Raw genomic sequence first — 19,892 nt, 5'->3', positions numbered from 1 at the left:
ACTCCATATATCCCCCCCCACATCCCTACCCCATATATCCCCCCCCACATCCCGTACCCCATATACCCCCACCCCACATCCCTACCCCATATATCCCCCACCCTACATCCCGTACCCCATATATCCCCCACCCCAAATCCTTTACCCCATATATCCCCCCCCACATCCCGTACCCCATGTATCCCCCACCCCACATCCCGTACCCCATATATCCCCCCCCACATCCCCTACCCCATATATCCCCCCCCACATCCCTACCCCATATATCCCCCACCCTACATTCCTACCCCATATATCCCCCACCCTACATCCCCTACCCCATATATCCCCACCCTACATCCCCTACCCCATATATCCCCCCCCCACATCCAATGCCTCATATATCCCTCACCCCACACATTCCCACCCCACATCCCCTACCCCATATATCCCTCACCCCACACATTGACACATTGCAGCGTTTCTCCCTTTATTTATGGGGTCAGCACATCTCATTTGACACCATTGACTGTGGGGTGCCATGGGGTGCTATGGGGTTCCATGAGTTGCTATAGGGTGCTATGGGGTGCCATGGGGTGCTATGGGCACTATGGGGCTCTATGGAGCTCTATGGGGTGCCATGGGGTGCTATGGGCACTATGGGGCTCAATGTATCTCTATGGGGCGCTATGGGGCTCTATGGTTTGCTATGGGTCGCTATGTGTCTCTATGAGGCTCTATGGGGCAGCAGTGGGGCTGTATGGGGTGCTATGGGGCTCTATGGGTCACTGTGGGTCTCTATGTGTCTCTATGGGGCGCTATGGGGCTCAATGGGTTGCTGTAGGTCTCTATGGGTCGCTGTGGGTCTCTATGGGGCGCTATGGGGCAGCAATGGGGCTGTATGGATCACAGTAGGGCTCTATGGTGCTCCATGGGGCTCAATGTGTCTCTATGGGGCTCAATGGGTCTCTATGTGTCTCTATGGGGCACTATGGGGCACAGTGGAGCTCTATGGGTCCCTATGGGGCACAGTGGAGCTTTATGGGGCTTTATGGGGTGCTATGGGGCTCAATGGGATTCTATGGGACAGCAGTGGGATATGGGGCTCTATGGGTTGCTATGGGTTGCTATGGGTCGCTATGGGGCAGCAATGGGTCGCTATGGGTCTCTATGTGTCTCTATGGGGCTCTATGGGTCATTGCCGTGGCTCGTCGGGGGCGGGGATGCGGTGCCGGATGGGTTCCGTGCCCCATATTTGTGTGGCGTACTATGTGTCTCTATGGGGCTCAGTGTGTCTCTATGGGGCTCAGTGTGTCTCTATGGGGCTCTATGGGGTGCTATGGGGCTCAGTGTGTCTCTATGGGGCTCAATGTGTCTCTATGGGGCTCTATGGGGTGCTATGGGGCTCAGTGTGTCTCTACGGGGCTCTGTGGGTCGCTATGGGGCAGCAATGGGGCTGTATGAGGCTCTATGGGTCTCTATGGGGCTCTATGGGTCACTGCCGTGGCTCATCGGGGGTGGGGATGCGGTGCCGGGTGGGTTCCGCGCCCCATATTTGTGTGGCGTACTATGTGTCTCTATGGGGCTCTATGGGGCTCTATGGGTCTCTATGGGTCGCTATGGGTCTCTATGGGGCTCTATGGGTCACTGCCGTGGCTCATCGGGGGCAGGGATGCGGTGCCGGGTGGGTTCCGCGCCCCATATTTGTGTGGCGTACTATGTGTCTCTATGGGGCTCTATGGGTCTCTATGGGTCGCTATGGGTCTCTATGGGTCGCAGTGGGTCACTGCCGCGGCTCATCGGGGGCGGGGATGCGGTGCCGGGTGGGTTCCGCACCCCATATTTGTGTGGCGTACTATGTGTCTCTATGGGGCTCTATGGGTCTCTATGGGTCTCTATGGGTCTCTATGGGGCTCTATGGGGCTCTATGGGTCGCTATGGGTCTCTATGGGTCTCTATGGGTCGCTATGGGTCTCTATGGGTCTCTATGGGTCGCTATGTGTCTCTATGGGTCTCTATGGGTCGCTATGGGTCACTGCCGTGGCTCATCGGGGGCAGGGATGCGGTGCCGGGTGGGTTCCGCGCCCCATATTTGTGTGGCGTACTATGTGTCTCTATGGGGCTCTATGGGGCTCAATGTGTCTCTATGGGTTGCTATGTGTCTCTATGGGGCGCTATGGGGCTCAATGTGTCTCTGTGGGGCTCTGTGGGTTGCTATGGGGCAGCAATGGGGTAGCAATGTGTCTCTATGGGGCGCTATGTGTCTCTATGGGGCTCTATGGGGCAGCAATGGGGCTGTATGGGTCACAGTGGGGCACTATGGGGCTCTATGGGGCTGTATGGGGTACAGTGGGACACAGTGGGGCCCAGTGGAGCTCTATGGGGCTTTATGGGGTGCTATGGGGCTCAATGTGTCTCTATGGGGCAGCAGTGGGGCTGTATGGGTCACAGTGGGGCTCTATGGGGCTCTATGGGCCTCAATGGGGCTCTATGTGTCGCTATGGGTCACTGTGGGTCTCTATGGGTCTCTATGGGTCTCTATGGGTCACTGCCGGGGCTCATCGGGGGCAGGGATGCGGTGCTGGGTGGGTTCCGCGCCCCATATTTGTGTTGCGTACTATGTGTCTCTATGGGGCTCTATGGGGCACAGTGATGCTCTATGGGTCGCTATGGGTCTCTATGTGTCTCTATGGGGCTCTATGGGGCTCTATGGGTCGCTATGGGTCTCTATGGGTCGCTATGGGTCTCTATGGGTCGCTATGGGTCTCTATGGGTCTCTATGGGTCGCTATGGGTCTCTATGGGTCACTGCCGCGGCTCATCGGGGGCGGGGATGCGGTGCCGGGTGGGTTCCGCGCCCCATATTTGTGTGGCGTACTATGTGTCTCTATGGGGCTCTATGGGTCGCTATGGGTCGCTATGGGTCTCTATGGGTCTCTATGGGTCTCTATGGGTCACTGCCGCGGCTCATCGGGGGCAGGGATGCGGTGCCGGGTGGGTTCCGCGCCCCATATTTGTGTGGCGTATTCGCGGATGGTTCGATCGCTCGAGAACTTCCCGGCTGCCGCGATGTTCCGGATCACCATGCGAGTCCATTGGCGGGAGTCCTGCGGGATCAGTGGGGCAGGGTCAGTGGGGCAGGAAGGAATCAATGGGGCAGGAATCAATGGGGCTGAGATCAGTGGGGCAGGAATCAATGGGGCAGTAATGTGGTGGGGATCAATGGGGCTGGGATCAGTGGGGCAGGGATCAATGGGGTGGGGATCAATGGGGTGGGAAGGAATCAATGGGGCAGCAATGGGGCGGGGATCAATGGGGCTGGGATGAGCGGGGCAGGAATCAATGGAGTGGGGATCAATGGGGCGGGGATGAGTGGGGTGGGAAGGAATCAATGGGGCAGCAATGGGACAGGAATCAGTGGGGGAGAAATGGGGTGGGGATCAATAGGGCAGGGATCAGTGGGGCAGGAATCAATGGGGTGGGGATCAATGGGGCAGGGATCAGTGGGGTGGGAAGGAATCAATGGGGCAGCAATGGGGCGGGGATCAATGGGGCTGGGATCAGTGGGGCAGGAAGGAATCAATGGGGCAGGAATCAATGAGGCAGCAATGGAGCAGGAATCAATGGGGCTGGGATCAGTGGGGCAGGAATCAATGGGGTGGGGATCAGTGGGGTGGGAAGGAATCAATGGGGCAGTAATGGGGCGGGGATCAATGGGGCTGGGATCAGTGGGGCAGGAATCAATGGGGTGGGGATCAATGGGGCGGGGATCAGAGGGGTGGGAAGGAATCAATGGGGCAGCAATGGGGCAGGAATCAATGGGGCAGAAATGGGGTGGGGATCAGTGGGGCTGGGATCAGTGGGGCAGGAATCAATACGGCGGGGATCAGTGGGGCGGGGATCAGTGGGGTGGGAAGGAATCAATGGGGCAGCAATGGGGCAGGAATCAATGAGGAAGGGATCAGTGGGGCAGTAATCAATTGGGGGGGAATCAGTGGGGCAGGAATCAATGGGGCAGGGATCAGTGGGGCGGGGATCAGTGGGGCAGGAAGGGATCAATGGGGCAGGGAGGAATCAATGGGGCAGGAATGGGGCAATGGGGCAGCTATGGGGCAGCAATGGGGGGCAATGGGGCAGCTATGGGGCAGCAATGGGGCAGCAATAGGGGGCAATGGGGCAGCTATGGGGCAGCAATGGGGGGCAATGGGGCAGCTATGGGGCAGCAATAGGGGGCAATGGGGCAGCTATGGGGCAGCAATGGGGCAGCAATAGGGGGCAACGGGGCAGCTATGGGGCAGCAATGGGGCAGTAGCCCCATAAGTGCAGACCTTGTAGAGCTCACTGACTTTCTCCTGGCATTTAATATAGGATTCGTAGTCGGCGAAAACCTTAAACCTAAAAGGGGAGGAAAAATGGGGGTCAGAACCCAAAAAGGACCAAAGTGTGGGGCGGCGCTATGGGGCAGAACCAGTTATGGGGTCAGGAACCCAATAGTGGGGTCAGGAACCCAATAATAGGGTTAGGAACCCCAATGGTCCCACTATTGGGCTCCTGATCCCACTATTGGGTTCTTGACCCCATTGTTGGGTTCTAGACTCCATCATTGGGTTCCTGACCCCACTGTTATGTTCCTGACTCCATTATTGGGTTCCTGACCCCACTATTGAGTTCCTGACCCCATTATTGGGTTCCCAACTCCATCATTGGGCTCCTGACCCCATTATTGGGTTCCCGACCCCACTATTGGGTTCTTGACCCCATCGTTGGGTTCTAGACTCCATCATTGGGTTCCTGACCCCACTGTTACGTTCCTGACTCCATTATTGAGTTCCCAATCCCATCATTGGGTTCCTGACCCCGTTATTGGGTTCTTGACTCTGTCATTGGGTTCCCGACCCCACTATTGAGTTCCTGACCCCACTATTGGGTTCTGAACTCCATTATTGGGTTCCTGACCCCATCATTGGGTTCCAGACCCCACTATTGGGTTCCTGACCTCATCATTGGGTTCTAGACTCCATCATTGGGTTCCTGACCCCATTGTTGGGTTTCTGATCCCGCTATTGGGCTCCTGACCCCACTATGGTGTTCTTGAACCCATTATGGGGTCCCTAATCCCATCATTGGGTTCCTGATCCCACTATCAGGTTCTTGACTCTATCATTGAGTTCTTGACCCCATCATTGGGTTCTAGACTCCATCATTGGGTTCCTGACCCCACTATTGAGTTCCTGACCCCACTATTGGGTTCCCAACTCCATCATTGGGTTCCTGGCCCCATTATTAAGTTCCCAACTCCACTATTGGGTTTTTGACCCCACTATTGGGTTCTAGACTCCATCATTGGGTTCCTGACCCCACTGTTACGTTCCTGACTCCATTATTGAGTTCCCAATCCCATCATTGGGTTCCTGACCCCATTATTGAGTTCTTGACTCTGTCATTGGGTTCCCGACCCCACTATTGGGTTCTGAACTCCATTATTGGGTTCCTGACCCCATTATTGGGTTCCCGACCCCACTATTGGGTTCCTGACCTCATCATTGGGTTCTAGACTCCATCATTGGGTTCCTGACCCCATTGTTGGGTTTCTGATCCCGCTATTGGGCTCCCGACCCCACTATCGTGTTCTTGAACCCATTATGGAGTCCCTAATCTCATCATTGGGTTCCTGACTCCATTATTGGGTTCCTGATCCCACTATCGCGTTCCTGACTCTATCATTGAGTTCTTGACCCCATCACTGGGTTCTAGACTCCATCATTGGGTTCCTGACCCCATTGTTGGGTTTCTGATCCCACTATTGGGCTCCTGACCCCACTGTTGGGTTCTTGACCCCATTATTGGGTTCCCGATCCCATCATTGGGTTCCTGACTCGATCATTGGGTTCCTGACCCCACTATCAGGTTCTTGACCCCATTATTGGGTTCCCGATCCCATCATTGGGTTCCTGATCCCATTGTTGGGTTTCTGATCCCGCTATTGGGCTCCCGACCCCACTATCGGGTTCTTGAACCCATTATGGGGTCCCTAATCCCATCATTGGGTTCCTGATCCCACTATCAGGTTCTTGACTCTATCATTGAGTTCTTGACCCCATCATTGGGTTCTAGACTCCATCATTGGGTTCCTGACCCCACTATTGAGTTCCTGACCCCACTATTGGGTTCCCAACTCCATTATTGGGTTCCCGACCCCACTATTGGGTTCTTGACCCCATTGTTGGGTTCTAGACTCCATCATTGGGTTCCTGACCCCATTGTTGGGTTTCTGATCCCGCTATTGGGCTCCTGACCCCACTATGGTGTTCTTGAACCCATTATGGGGTCCGTAATCCCATCATTGGGTTCCTGACTCCATTATTGGGTTCCTGATCCCTCTATCGCGTTCCTGACTCTATCATTAAGTTCTTGACCCCATCATTGGGTTCTAGACTCCATCATTGGGTTCCTGACCCCATTGTTGGGTTTCTGATCCCACTATTGGGCTCCTGACCCCACTATCGGGTTCTTGACCCCATTATTGGGTTCCCGATCCCATCATTGGGTTCCTGACTCCATCATTGGGTTCCTGACCCCACTATCGGGTTCTTGACTCTATCATTGAGTTCTTGACCCCATCATTGGGTTCCCGATCCCATCGTTGGGTTCCTGACCCCATCATTGGATTCTAGACTCCATCATTGGGTTCCTGACCCCATTGTTGGGTTTCTGATCCCGCTATTGGGCTCCTGACCCCACTATCGTGTTCTTGAACCCATTATGGGGTCCCTAATCCCATCATTGGGTTCCTGATCCCACTATCAGGTTCTTGACTCTATCATTGAGTTCTTGACCCCATCACTGGGTTCTAGACTCCGTCATTGGGTTCCCGACACCACTACTGAGTTCCTGACCCCACTATTGGGTTCCCAACTCCATTATTGGGTTCCTGACCCCATCATTGGGTTCTAGACTCCATCATTGGGTTCCTGACCCCATTGTTGGGTTTCTGATCCCACTATTGGGCTCCTGACCCCATTATTGGGTTCCTGACCCCACTATCCAGTTCTTGACTCTATCATTGAGTTCCCGACCCCATCATTGTGTTCCTCACCCCACTGTTGGGTTCTTGACCCCATCATTGGGATCTTGACCCCATCATTGGGTTCCTGACTCCATCATTGGGTTCCTGACCCCACTATCGGGTTCTTGACTCTATCATTGAGTTCCTGACCCCATCATTGGGTTCCTGACCCCACTGTTGGGTTCTTGACCCCATCATTGAGTTCTTGACCCCATCATTGGGATATTGACCCCAACATTGGGTTCCCAACCCCATCATTGGGATCTTGACCCCACTGTTGGGTTCTTGACCCCATTATTGGGTTCCTGATCCCATCGTTGGGTTCCTGACCTCATCATTGGGTTCTAGACTCCATCATTGGGTTCCTGACCCCATTGTTGGGTTTCTGATCCCACTATTGGGCGTCGTTTCCCTTTATCCCTGCCCCCAAGGAGCCCATCATCCAATGATCTGCGTGGTTTCACTTTAAGCCCCTCCCATCATCCAATGAGCTGCGTGGTTTCACTTTAAGCCCCTCCCATCATCCAATGAGCTGCGTGGTTTCCCTTTAAGCCCCTCCCATCATCCAATGAGCTGCGCGGTTTCACTTTAAGCTCAGCCCATCATCCAATGAGCTGCGTGGTTTCACTTTAAGCCCTTCCCATCATCCAATGAGCTGCATGGTTTCACTTTAAGCCCCTCCCATCATCCAATGAGCTGCGCGGCTTCACTTTAAGCCCCTCCCATCATCCAATGAGCTGCTTGGTTTCACTTTAAGCTCAGCCCATCATCCAATGAGCTGCGTGGTTTCACTTTAAGCCCCTCCCACCATCCAATGAGCTGCTTGGTTTCACTTTAAGCCCCTCCCATCATCCAATGAGCTGCGTGGTTTCACTTTAAGCCCCTCCCACCATCCAATGAGCTGCTTGGTTTCGCTTTAAGCCCCTCCCATCATCCAATGAGCTGCTTGGTTTCGCTTTAAGCCCCGTTCTCGTACCGGTCGTGGTTCATGAGCATGTTGACGATGTCCCTGAACAAATCCGGCTGCCGAGGGCTGAAGAAGCCGCTGCTCAGCTGGTCCACGGCCGTACGCAGCTCGGGGAGGCGCTCGTAGTAATCACGGGCACAGTAACTGTATGGGATCATATATGGGGTTATATATGGGGGGAGATCATATATAGGGGGTTATGGGGTTATATATGGGGTTATGGGGGACCACGGCCGTACGCAGCTCGGGGAGGCGCTCATAGTAATCACGGGCACAGTAACTGTATGGGGAGATCATATATGGGGTTATATATGGGGTTATGGGGGGATATATGGGGTTATGTGGTCATATATGGGGTTATGGGGTTATATATGAGGTTATGGGGGTCCACGGCTGTACGCAGCTCGGGGAGGCGCTCGTAATAGTCCTGGGCACAGTAACTGTATGGGATAGGATATATGGGGTTATATATGGGGTTATGTGGTTATATATGGGGTTATGGGGTTATATATGGGGTTATGGGGGTCCACGGCCGTACGCAGCTCGGGGAGGCGCTCGTAATAGTCCCGGGCACAGTAACTATGGGGGATATAGAATATATGGGGTTATATATGGGGTTATATATGGGGTATACATGGGGATATGGGGGGATATAGGGGGTTATGGGGGCATATAGGGGGTTATGGGGGTCCACGGCCGTACGCAGCTCGGGGAGGCGCTTGTAGTAATCACGGGCACAGTAACTGTATGGGATAGGATATATGGGGTTATATATGGGGTTATGGGGTTATATATGGGGTTATGGGGGTCCACAGCCGTACGCAGCTCGGGGAGGCGCTCGTAATAGTCCCGGGCACAGTAACTATGGGGGATATAGAATATATGGGGTTATATATGGGGTTATATATGGGGTATATATGGGGATATGGGGGGATATAGGGGGTTATGGGGGCATATAGGGGGTTATGGGGATCCACGGCCGTACGCAGCTCAGGGAGGCGCTCGTAATAGTCCCGGGCACAGTAACTGTATGGGATAGGATATATGGGGTTAGGGGGGGATATAGGGTGGTAATAGGGGAGATGAAGGGGCTATGGGGGCAGATAATGGTGTTAGGGAGGGTTATGAGGGGATATAGGGGGATATGGGTGGATATGGGGGGATATAGGGGGGTAATGGGGAGCTATGGAAGGAAATAAAGGGGTTATGGGGGTATATAGGGGGGTAATGGGGAGCTATGGGGGGAGATAAAGGGGTTAGGAGGGGTTATGGGGGGGATATGGGGGGCTATGGGGGGTTATGGGGGTCCACGGCCGTACGCAGCTCGGGGAGGCGCTCGTAGTAATCACGGGCACAGTAACTGTATGGGATAGGATATATGGGGTTATATAGGGGGTTATGTGGTTATATATGGGGTTATGGGGTTATATATGAGGTTATGGGGGTCCACGGCCGTACGCAGCTCGGGGAGGCGCTCGTAATAGTCCCGAGCACAGTAACTATGGGGGATATAGAATATATGGGGTTATATATGGGGTTATATATGGGGTATATATGGGGATATGGGGGGATATAGGGGGTTATGGGGGCATATAGGGGGTTATGGGGGTCCACGGCCGTACGCAGCTCGGGGAGGCGCTCGTAGTAATCACGGGCACAGTAACTGTGTGGGATAGGATATATGGGGTTAGGGGGGGATATAGGGTGGTAATAGGGGAGATGAAGGGGCTATGGGGGCAGATAATGGTGTTAGGGAGGTTTATGAGGGGATATAGGGGGATATGGGTGGATATGGGGGGATATAGGGGGGTAATGGGGAGCTATGGAAGGAAATAAAGGGGTTATGGGGGTATATAGGGGGGTAATGGGGAGCTATGGGGGGAGATAAAGGGGTTAGGAGGGGTTATGGGGGGGATATGGGGGGCTATGGGGGGTTATGGGGGTCCACGGCCGTACGCAGCTCGGGGAGGCGCTCGTAATAGTCCCGGGCACAGTAACTGTATGGGATAGGATATATGGGGTTATATAGGGGGTTATATATGGGGTATGGGGGGATATGCGGGGATATAGGGGCTATAAGGGGGAGTTATGGGGGGATATTGGGGGGATATGGGGGGATATAGGGGGGGATAATGGGGTTATGGGGGGATATGGGGGGTTATATATGGGGTATGCGGGATATAGGGGGGTAATGGGGAGCTGTGGGGGGAGATAAAGGGGTTAGGGGGGATATGGGGGGGTAACAGGGGGATATAGGGGGGTAATGGGGAGCTATGGGGGGATATAGGGGGGTATAGGGGGGTAATGGGGGTTATAGGGGGTTATGGGGGGGACACAGGGGGGTAATGGGGGGTTATGGGGGGAGATAAAGGGGTTATGTGGTTATATATGGGGTTATGTGGTTATATATGGGGTTATGTGGTTATATATGGGGTTATGGGGGTCCACAGCCGTATGCAGCTCCGGGAGGCGCTTGTAGTAATCACGGGCACAGTAACTGTATGGGATCATATAAGTATGGGATAATATATGGGGTTATATATGGAGTTATGTGGCTATATATGGGGTTATAGGGGGATATAGGGGCTATATGTGGGGATATAGGGGCTATAATGGGAGTTATGGGGGGATATAGGGGGAGATAAAGTGGTTAGGGGGGATATAGGGGGTTAATGTGGGGATATGGGGGAATATAGGGGGGTAATGGGGGTGTTATGGGGTTATGGGGGGATATAGGGTGGTAATGGGGGGATATGGGGAGAGATAAAGGGGTTATGGGGAGATATAGGGGGAGATAAATGGGTTGGGGGGCAGATAATGGGGTTAGGGGGGGATTATAGGGGGGTATAGGGGGAGATAAAGGGGTTATGGGGGGACATAGGGGGGTAATGGGGAGCTATGGGGGGAAATAAAGGAGTTAGGGGGGGATATAGGGGAGTAGTGGGGGGATATGGGGGGCTATATGGGGGGTATGGGGGGGATATAGGGGCTATAAGGGGAGTTACTGGGGGATATGGAGGAAATAAAGGGGCTATGGGGGGTATGGGGGGGATATAGGGGCTATAAGGGGAGTTATGGGGGGATATGGGGGCCCATGGGGGGCTATGGGGGTCCACGGATGTACGGAGCTCGGGGAGGCGATCGTAGTAATCACAGGCACAGTAACTATAGGGGATAGGATATATGGGGTTATATATGGGGTATGGGGGGAGATAAAGAAGTTATGGGGGGTAATGGGGGTGTTATGGGATTATGGGGGGGGTTATGGGGGGATATGGGGGGGTTATGGGGGTTAATGGGGGGCTATAAGGGGAGATAAAGGGGTTATGGGGGCAGATAATGGGGTTAGGGAGGGAGATAAAGGGGTTATAGGGGGATATAGGGTGGATATGGGGGGAGATGAAGGGGTTATGGGGGGATATAGGGGGGTAATGGGGAGCTATGGGGGGAGATGAAGGGGTTATAGGGGCTATAAGGGGGTTATGGGGGATATAGGGGGACATAAAGGGGTTATAGGGGGGATATGTGGGGGTTATGGGGGAAGATAAAGGGGTTATGGGGGGGTTATGGGGGGATATAGGGGGATTTAGGTGGGATATGGGGGGTTATGGGGGTAAATGGGGGGTTATGGGAGGATATAGGGGGAGATAAAGGGGTTATGGGGGTTAATAAGGGGTTATAGGGGCTATAAGGGGGAGATAAAGGGATTAGGGGGAGTTATGGGGGGTTATGGGGGGATATGGGGGGAGATAAAGGGGTTTGGGGGGGTTATGGGGGTGTTATGGGGTTATAGGGGGGATATGGGGGGCTCATGGGGGGATATAGGGGGGCTATAGGGGGTTATGGGGGGTTATGGGGGGAGATAATGGGGTTGGGGGGAGATAAAGGGGTTATGGGGGGATATAAGGAGAGATAAAGGGGTTATGGGGGGTAATGGGAGGGAAACGGGGTGTTTTGGGGTTATGGGGGGATATAGGGGGGATATAGGGGGAAATAATGGGGTTATGGGGGGATATAGGGAGGTAATGGGGAGCTATGGGGGGAGATAAAGGGGTTGGGGGGGATATGGGGGGACATAGAGGGGATAATGGGGTTAGGGGGTGTTATGGGGGATTATGGGGGGATATGGGGGGAGATAAAGGGGTTAGAGGGGGTTGTGGGGGGATATAGGGGGAGATAAAGGGGTTATGGGGAGTTATGGGGGGATATGGGGGGGCTATGGGGGGTAATGGGGGATATAGGGGGATATAGGGGGGGAATGGGGAGCTATGGGGAGAGATAAAGGGGTTAGGGGGGGATATGGGGGTATTATAGGGGGGATATGGGGGGATATAGGGGCTATAAGGGAAGTTATGGGGGAATATGGGGGGATATAGGGGGAAATAAAGGGGTTATGGGGGGATATAGGGGGGTAATGGGGAGCTATGGGGGGAGATAATGGGGTTGGGGGGGATATGGGGAGATAAAGGGGGGATAATGGGGTTAGGGGGTGTTATGGGGGGGTTATGGGGTTATAGGGGGATATGGGGGGGAGATAAAAGGGTTAGAGGGGGTTATAGGGGGATATAGGGGGAGATAAAGGGGTTATGGGGAGTTATGGGGGGATATGGGGGGGTTATGGGGGGTAATGGGGGGATATAGGGGGATATAGGGGGGGAATGGGGAGCTATGGGGGGAGATAAAGGGGTTAGGGGGGATATGGGGGTATTATAGGGGGGATATGGGGGGATATAGGGGCTATAAGGGAAGTTATGGGGGAATATGGGGGGATATAGGGGGAAATAAAGGGGTTATGGGGGGATATAGGGAGGTAATGGGGAGCTATGGTTGGAGATAAAGGGGTTAGGGGGGATATGGGGAGATATAGGGGGGATAATGGGGTTAGGGGGTGTTATGGGGGGTTATGGGGGGGATATGGGGGGATATGGGGGGATTATAGGGGGGACATGGGGGAATATAGGGGCTATAAGGGGAGTTATGGGGGGTTATGGGGGATATAGGGGGAGATAAAGGGGTTATGGGGGGATATGGGGGGATATAGGGAAGTAATGTGGGTTAGGGGGGATATAGAGGGTAATGGGGGTTAATGAGGGGTTATAGGGGGGATATAGGGGCTATAAGGGGAGTTATGGGGGGTTGTGGGGGGGATATGGGGGTGTAATGGGGGGATATGGGGGGATATAGGGGGGTAATGGGGAGCTATGGGGGGAGATAAAGGGGTTAGGGGGGTCTATGGGGGTCTATGGGGGTCTATGGGATGCTATGGGGGTTATGGGGTTATGGGGGTCCATGGCCATACAGAGCTCGGGGAGGCGCTCATAGTAATCACAGACACAGTAACTATGGGGGATAATATATGGGGTTATATATGGGGTATGGGGGGATATGGGGGTGTAATGGGGGGTTATGTGGTTATATATGGGGTTATGGGGGATTATAGGGGCTATATGTGGGAATATGGGGGGATATAGGGGGGCAATGGGGGGATATGGGGGGCGCTAAAGGGGTTATGGGGGGATTATAGGGGGATATGGGGATATATAGGGGCTATAAGGGGAGTTATAACCCCTTATATATATACGGGGTTATGGGGGATATAGGGGATATATATATAGGGGATATATGGGGGATAGGGGGGTTATGGGGGGATATGGGGGATATGGGGGGATATAGGGGGAGGTAAAGGGGTTATGGGGGGGTTATGGGGGGATATAGGGGGATATAGGGTGGTAATGGGGAGCTGTGGGGGGAAATAAAGGGGTTATGGGAGGGTTATGGGGGATATAGGGGGATATAGGGTGGTAATGGGGAGCTGTGGAGGGAAATAAAGGGGTTATGGGGGGGTTATGGGGGGATATAGGGGGAGATAAGGGGGTTATGGGGGGGTAATGGGGGTGTTATGGGGTTATAGGGGGGATATGGGGGGGTTATGGGTGGATATGTGGGGGTTATGGGGTTCCCCCATTGTATATGTTCCCCTATACATCCCCCATATCTCACCCCATATGTTCCCCTATACATCCCCTATATCTCACCCCATATGTTCCCCTATACATCCCCTATATCTCACCCCATATGTTCCCCTATACATCCCTATATCTCACCCCATATGTTCCCCTATACATCCCCTATATCTCACCCCATATGTTCCCCTATACATCCCCATATTTCACCCCATATGTTCCCCTATACATCCCCTATATCTCACCCCATATGTTCCCCTATACACCCCCCATATCTCACCCCATATGTTCCCCTATACACCCCCCATATCTCACCCCATATGTTCCCCTATACATCTCCTATATCTCACCCCATATGTTCCCCTATACATCCCCTATATCTCACCCCATATGTTCCCCTATACATCCCCTATATCTCACCCCATATGTTCCCCTATACATCCCTATATCTCACCCCATATGTTCCCCTATACATCCCCCATATCTCACCCTATATCTCACCCCATAGTTTCCCCTATATCCCTATATCTCACCCCATATCTCACCCCATATATTCCCCTATATCTCTATATGGCTCCCCCCTATATCTCTATATGGCTCATCCCTATATCTCACCCCATATCTCACCCCATATATTCCCCTATATCTCACCCCTGCCTGTCAAGGTTCTCCACGTCGTGGACCCTCATCCCAAAGATGAACAGATTTTCCTCCCCACCCCATATGTTCCCCTATATCTCTATATGGCCCTATATCTCTATATGGCTCACCCCACCCCATAGTTTCCCCTATATCTCTATATGGCCCTATATCTCTATATGGCTGCCCCCTATATCTCTATATGGCTCACCCCCCACCCCATATGTTCCCCTATATCTCTATATGGCTCCCCCCTATATCTCTATATAGCTCCCCCCTATACATCCCCTATATCTCACCCCTGCCTGTCGAGGTTCTCGACGTCGTGGACCCTCATCCCAAAGATGAACAGATTTTCCTCCCCCGCCTCCTCCGCCATCTCCACGTTGGCCCCGTCCATGGTGCCGATGGTCAGGGCCCCGTTCAACATGAACTTCATGTTCCCGGTACCCGACGCCTCCGTACCCGCCGTGCTGATCTGCTCCGATAGGTCTGCGGCTGGGATCACTAGTATAGGGGAGATATGGGGTTATATAGGGGGTATATAGGGGTATATGGAGAGATATAGGGTTATATAGGGGCTATAGGGGGAGATATGGGGGTATATGGGGTTATATGGGGGTATATGCGGTGCTGATCTGCTCCGATAGGTCTGCGGCTGGGATCACTGATATATAGGGGATATAGGGGGTTATATGGGGTTAGATAGGGGGTATATGGGGTTATATGGGGGCTATAGGGGGAGATATAGGGTATATATGGGGATATAAATGGGGTTATATAGGGGATATATGGGGTTATATGGGGGTATATGGGGGTATATGGGGGTATATGCGGTGCTGATCTGCTCCGATAGGTCTGCGGCTGGGATCACTGGTATATATGGGGATATATGGGGGAGATATAGGGTTATATGGGGGTATATGGGGAGATATAGGGTTATATAGGGGCTATAGGGGGAGATATGGGGGTATATGGGGGTATATGGGGGTATATGCGGTGCTGATCTGCTCCGATAGGTCTGCGGCTGGGATCACTGATATATAGGGGATATAGGGGGAGATATAGGGTTATATAGGGGGTATATGGGGTTATATGGGGGCTATAGGGGGAGATATAGGGTATATATGGGGATATAAATGGGGTTATATAGGGGATATATGGGGTTATATGGGGGTATATGGGGGTATATGGGGGTATATGCGGTGCTGATCTGCTCCGATAGGTCCGCGGCTGGGATCACTGATATATAGGGGATATAGGGGGAGATATAGGGTTATATGGGGGTATATGGGGTTATATGGGGTTATATGGGGGTATATGGGGTTATATGGGGGTATATGGGGGTATATGCGGTGCTGATCTGCTCCGATAGGTCTGCGGCTGGGATCACTGGTATATAGGGGAGATATGGGGAGATATAGGGTTATATGGGGAGATATGGGGTTATATGGGGGTATATGGGGGTATATGGGGGTATATGGGGTTATATGGGGGTATATGCGGTGCTGATCTGCTCTGATAGGTCTGAGGCTGGGATCACTATGATAGGGGGTTATATGGGGTTATATGGAGGTATATAGGGGATATAGGGGGTTATATAGGGGATATATGGGGTTATATAGGGGTATATGCAGTGCTGATCTGCTCCGATAGGTCTGCGGCTGGGATCACTATGATAGGGGAGATATGGGGAGATATAGGGTTATATAGGGGATATATGGGGGTATGGGGAGATATAGGGTTATATAGGGGCTATAGGGGGAGATATGGGGGTATATGGGGGTATATGGGGGTATATGCGGTGCTGATCTGCTCCGATAGGTCTGCGGCTGGGATCACTAGTATAGGGGATATAGGGGATATATGGGGGTATATGGGGGTATATGGGGGTATATGCGGTGCTGATCTGCTCCGATAGGTCTGCGGCTGGGATCACTATGATAGGGGAGATATGGGGAGATATAGGGTTATATGGGGGATATATGGGGGTATATGGGGAGATATAGGGTTATATAGGGGCTATAGGGGGGTATATGGGGAGATATAGGGTTATATAGGGGCTATAGGGGGAGATATGGGGGTATATGGGGGTATATGGGGGTATATGGGGGTATATGTGGTGCTGATCTGCTCTGATAGGTCTGCGGCTGGGATCACTAGTATAGGGGATATAGGGGGTTATATGGGGTTAGATAGGGGGTATATGGGGTTATATGGGGGCTATAGGGGGAGATATAGGGTATATATGGGGATATAAATGGGGTTATATAGGGGTTATATGGGGGTATATGGGGGTATATGGGGGTATATGGGGGTATATGGGGGTATATGGGGGTATATGCGGTGCTGATCTGCTCCGATAGGTCTGCGGCTGGGATCACTGATATATAGGGGATAGAGGGGATATATGGGGGTATATGGGGGTATATGGGGTTATATGGGGGTATATGGGGGTATATAGGGGTATATGGGGGTATATGCGGTGCTGATCTGCTCCGATAGGTCTGCGGCTGGGATCACTATGATAGGGGAGATATGGGGAGATATAGGGTTATATAGGGGCTATAGGGGGTTATATGGGGGTATATGGGGGTATATGGGGGTATATGGGGGTATATGCGGTGCTGATCTGCTCCGATAGGTCCGCGGCTGGGATCACTGATATATATGGGGATATATGGGGGAGATATAGGGTTATATGGGGGTATATATGGGATATAGGGGGTTATATAGGGGATATATGGGGGTATATGGGTGTATATGGGGGTATATGCAGTGCTGATCTGCTCCGATAGGTCCGCGGCTGGGATCACTGATATATAGGGGATATAGAGGGAGATATAGGGTTATATGGGGGTATATGGGGGTATATGGGGGATATATGGGGGTATATGGGGGTATATGGGGGTATATGGGGGTATATGGGGGATATATGGGGGTATATGGGGGTATATGGGGGTATATGGGGGTATATGCGGTGCTGATCTGCTCCGATAGGTCTGCGGCTGGGATCACTGATATATAGGGGGATATATGGGGGAGATATAGGGTTATATGGGGGTATATAGGGGATATAGGGGGTTATATAGGGGATATATGGGGTTATATAGGGGTATATGGGGGTATATGCGGTGCTGATCTGCTCCGATAGGTCTGCGGCTGGGATCACTGGTATATAGGGGATATATGGGGGATATATGGGGTTATATGGGGGTATATGCAGTGCTGATCTGCTCTGATAGGTCTGCGGCTGGGATCACTGATATATAGGGGATATAGGGGGAGATATAGGGTTATATAGGGGCTATAGGGGGAGATATGAGGATATATGGGGGTATATGGGGGTATATGCAGTGCTGATCTGCTCCGATAGGTCTGCGGCTGGGATCACTGATATAGGGGAGATATATGGGATCTATGGGGAGATATGGGGGTATATGGGGTTATATGGGGGTATATGGGGGTATATGCAGTGCTGATCTGCTCCGATAGGTCTGCGGCTGGGATCACTAGTATAGGGGAGATATGGGATTAGATAGGGGGTATATGGGATTTTATGGGGGTATATGGGGGGAGATATGGGGTTATATAGGGGTATATGGGGTTTTGTGGGGAGATATAGGGGATATATGGGGTTAGATAGGGGGTATATGGGGTTATATAGGGGATATCTGGGGAGATATAGGGTTATATAGGGGATATATGGGGTTATATAGGGGGTATATGGGGTTATATAGGGGATATATGGGGATATCTGGGGAGATATAGGGTTATATAGGGGATATATGAGGTTATATGGGGGTATATGGGGTTAAGGAGGGAGTGCTGATCTGCTCCGATAGGTCTGCGGCTGGGATCACTGATATAGGGGATATAGGGGATATATGGGGTTAGATAGGGGATATATGGGGGTATATGGGGTTATATAGGGGATATATGGGGTTATATGGGGGTATATGGGGGTATATGTGGTGCTGATCTGCTCCGATAGGTCTGCGGCTGGGATCACTGATATAGGGGATATAGGGGGTTATATAGGGGATATATGGGGTTATATGGGGTTATATGGGGTTATATGGGGGTATATGGGGTGTGGAGATCTGCTCCGATAGGTCTGTGGCGAGGATCACTAGTATAGGGGAGATATGGGGTTAGATAGGGGGTATATGAGGAGATATGGGGGTATATGGGAATATCTGGGGAGATATAGGGTTATATAGGGGATATATGGGGTTATATAGCAGTTATAAGAGGTTATAGGGTGTTATATGCGGTGCTGATCTGCTCCGATAGGTCTGCGGCTGGGATCACTATGATAGGGGAGATATGGGGTTATATGGGGTTATATGGGGAGATATGGGGTTAGATGGGGTTATAAGGGGTTATAAGGGGTGTGGGGGGACATATGGGGGGGATATGGAGTTCTATGGGGTTCTATGGGGTGATATGGGGTTCTATGGGGTTCTATGGGGGGGGGGGATATGGGGTTCTATGGAGTTCTATGTGGTGATATGGGGTTTTATGGGGTGGTATGGGGTTCTATGGGGTGATATGGGTTTATATGGGGTGATACGGGTTTCTATGGGGTTCTATGGGGTGATATGGTTTTCTATGGGGTTCTATGGGGTTCTATGGGGTTCTATGGGTGGGATATGGGGTTCTATGGGGTTCTATGGGGTTCTATGGGGTTCTATGGGGTGATATAGGGTTCTATGCGGTACTACGGGGTGATATGGGGTGATATGAGGTTCTATGGTGTGATATGGAGTTCTATGGGGTTCTATGGGTGGGATATGGGGTTCTATGGGGTTCTATGGGGTTCTATGGGGTGATATGGGGTTCTATGCGGTACTATGGGGTGATATGGGGTTCTATGGGGTTCTATGGTGTGATATGGAGTTCTATGGGGTGATACGAGGTTCTATGGGGTTCTATGGGGTGATATGGAGTTCTACGGGGTTCTATGGGGTTCTATGCGGTACTATGGGGTGATATGGGGTTCTATGGGGTTCTATGGGGGGGGATATGGGGTTCTATGGAGTTCTATGTGGTGATATGGGGTTTTATGGGGTGGTATGGGGTTCTATGGGGTTCTATGGGTTTATATGGGGTGATACGGGTTTCTATGGGGTTCTATGGGGTTCTATGGGGTGATATGGTTTTCTATGGGGTTCTATGGGGTTCTATGGGGTGATATGCGGTTCTATGGGGTTCTATGGGTTGATATGGGGTGATATGGTGTTCTATGGGTTTCTATGGGGTTCTATGGGGTGATA

General features: G+C 52.2%; 1 protein-coding gene across 8 annotated transcripts in view; it reads right to left on the bottom strand.

Moving 5' to 3' along the window:
- Positions 1 to 452: 452 nt before the first annotated feature.
- PYGM (glycogen phosphorylase, muscle associated) overlaps positions 453 to 19,892 on the bottom strand; it is a 75,255-nt gene continuing 55,815 nt past the window's right edge. For 5 of the 8 annotated variants that reach the window (XM_085534686.1, XM_085534690.1, XM_085534694.1 and 2 more), the window contains 4 exons: positions 14,913 to 15,120; positions 8,021 to 8,155; positions 4,307 to 4,373; positions 453 to 3,085 (listed from right to left, as the gene is read on the bottom strand). In XM_085534686.1, coding sequence (XP_085390812.1) covers positions 2,933 to 3,085; positions 4,307 to 4,373; positions 8,021 to 8,155; positions 14,913 to 15,120 — 563 coding nt within the window. In that variant the 3' untranslated portion in view covers positions 453 to 2,932. Of the gene's footprint in view, positions 3,086 to 4,306; positions 4,374 to 8,020; positions 8,156 to 8,194; positions 8,292 to 8,474; positions 9,675 to 10,390; positions 10,509 to 14,912; positions 15,121 to 19,892 lie in introns of those variants that run through there. The other 3 variants (XM_085534689.1, XM_085534687.1, XM_085534688.1) reach the window with 3 other exon arrangements.

Source organism: Coturnix japonica, unplaced genomic scaffold, assembly GCF_054131305.1.
Source record: "Coturnix japonica strain WE unplaced genomic scaffold, WE-NBRP24 Scf096, whole genome shotgun sequence".
Taxonomy (NCBI): domain Eukaryota; kingdom Metazoa; phylum Chordata; class Aves; order Galliformes; family Phasianidae; genus Coturnix; species Coturnix japonica.
This window is presented reverse-complemented; position numbering and strand designations above follow the sequence as displayed.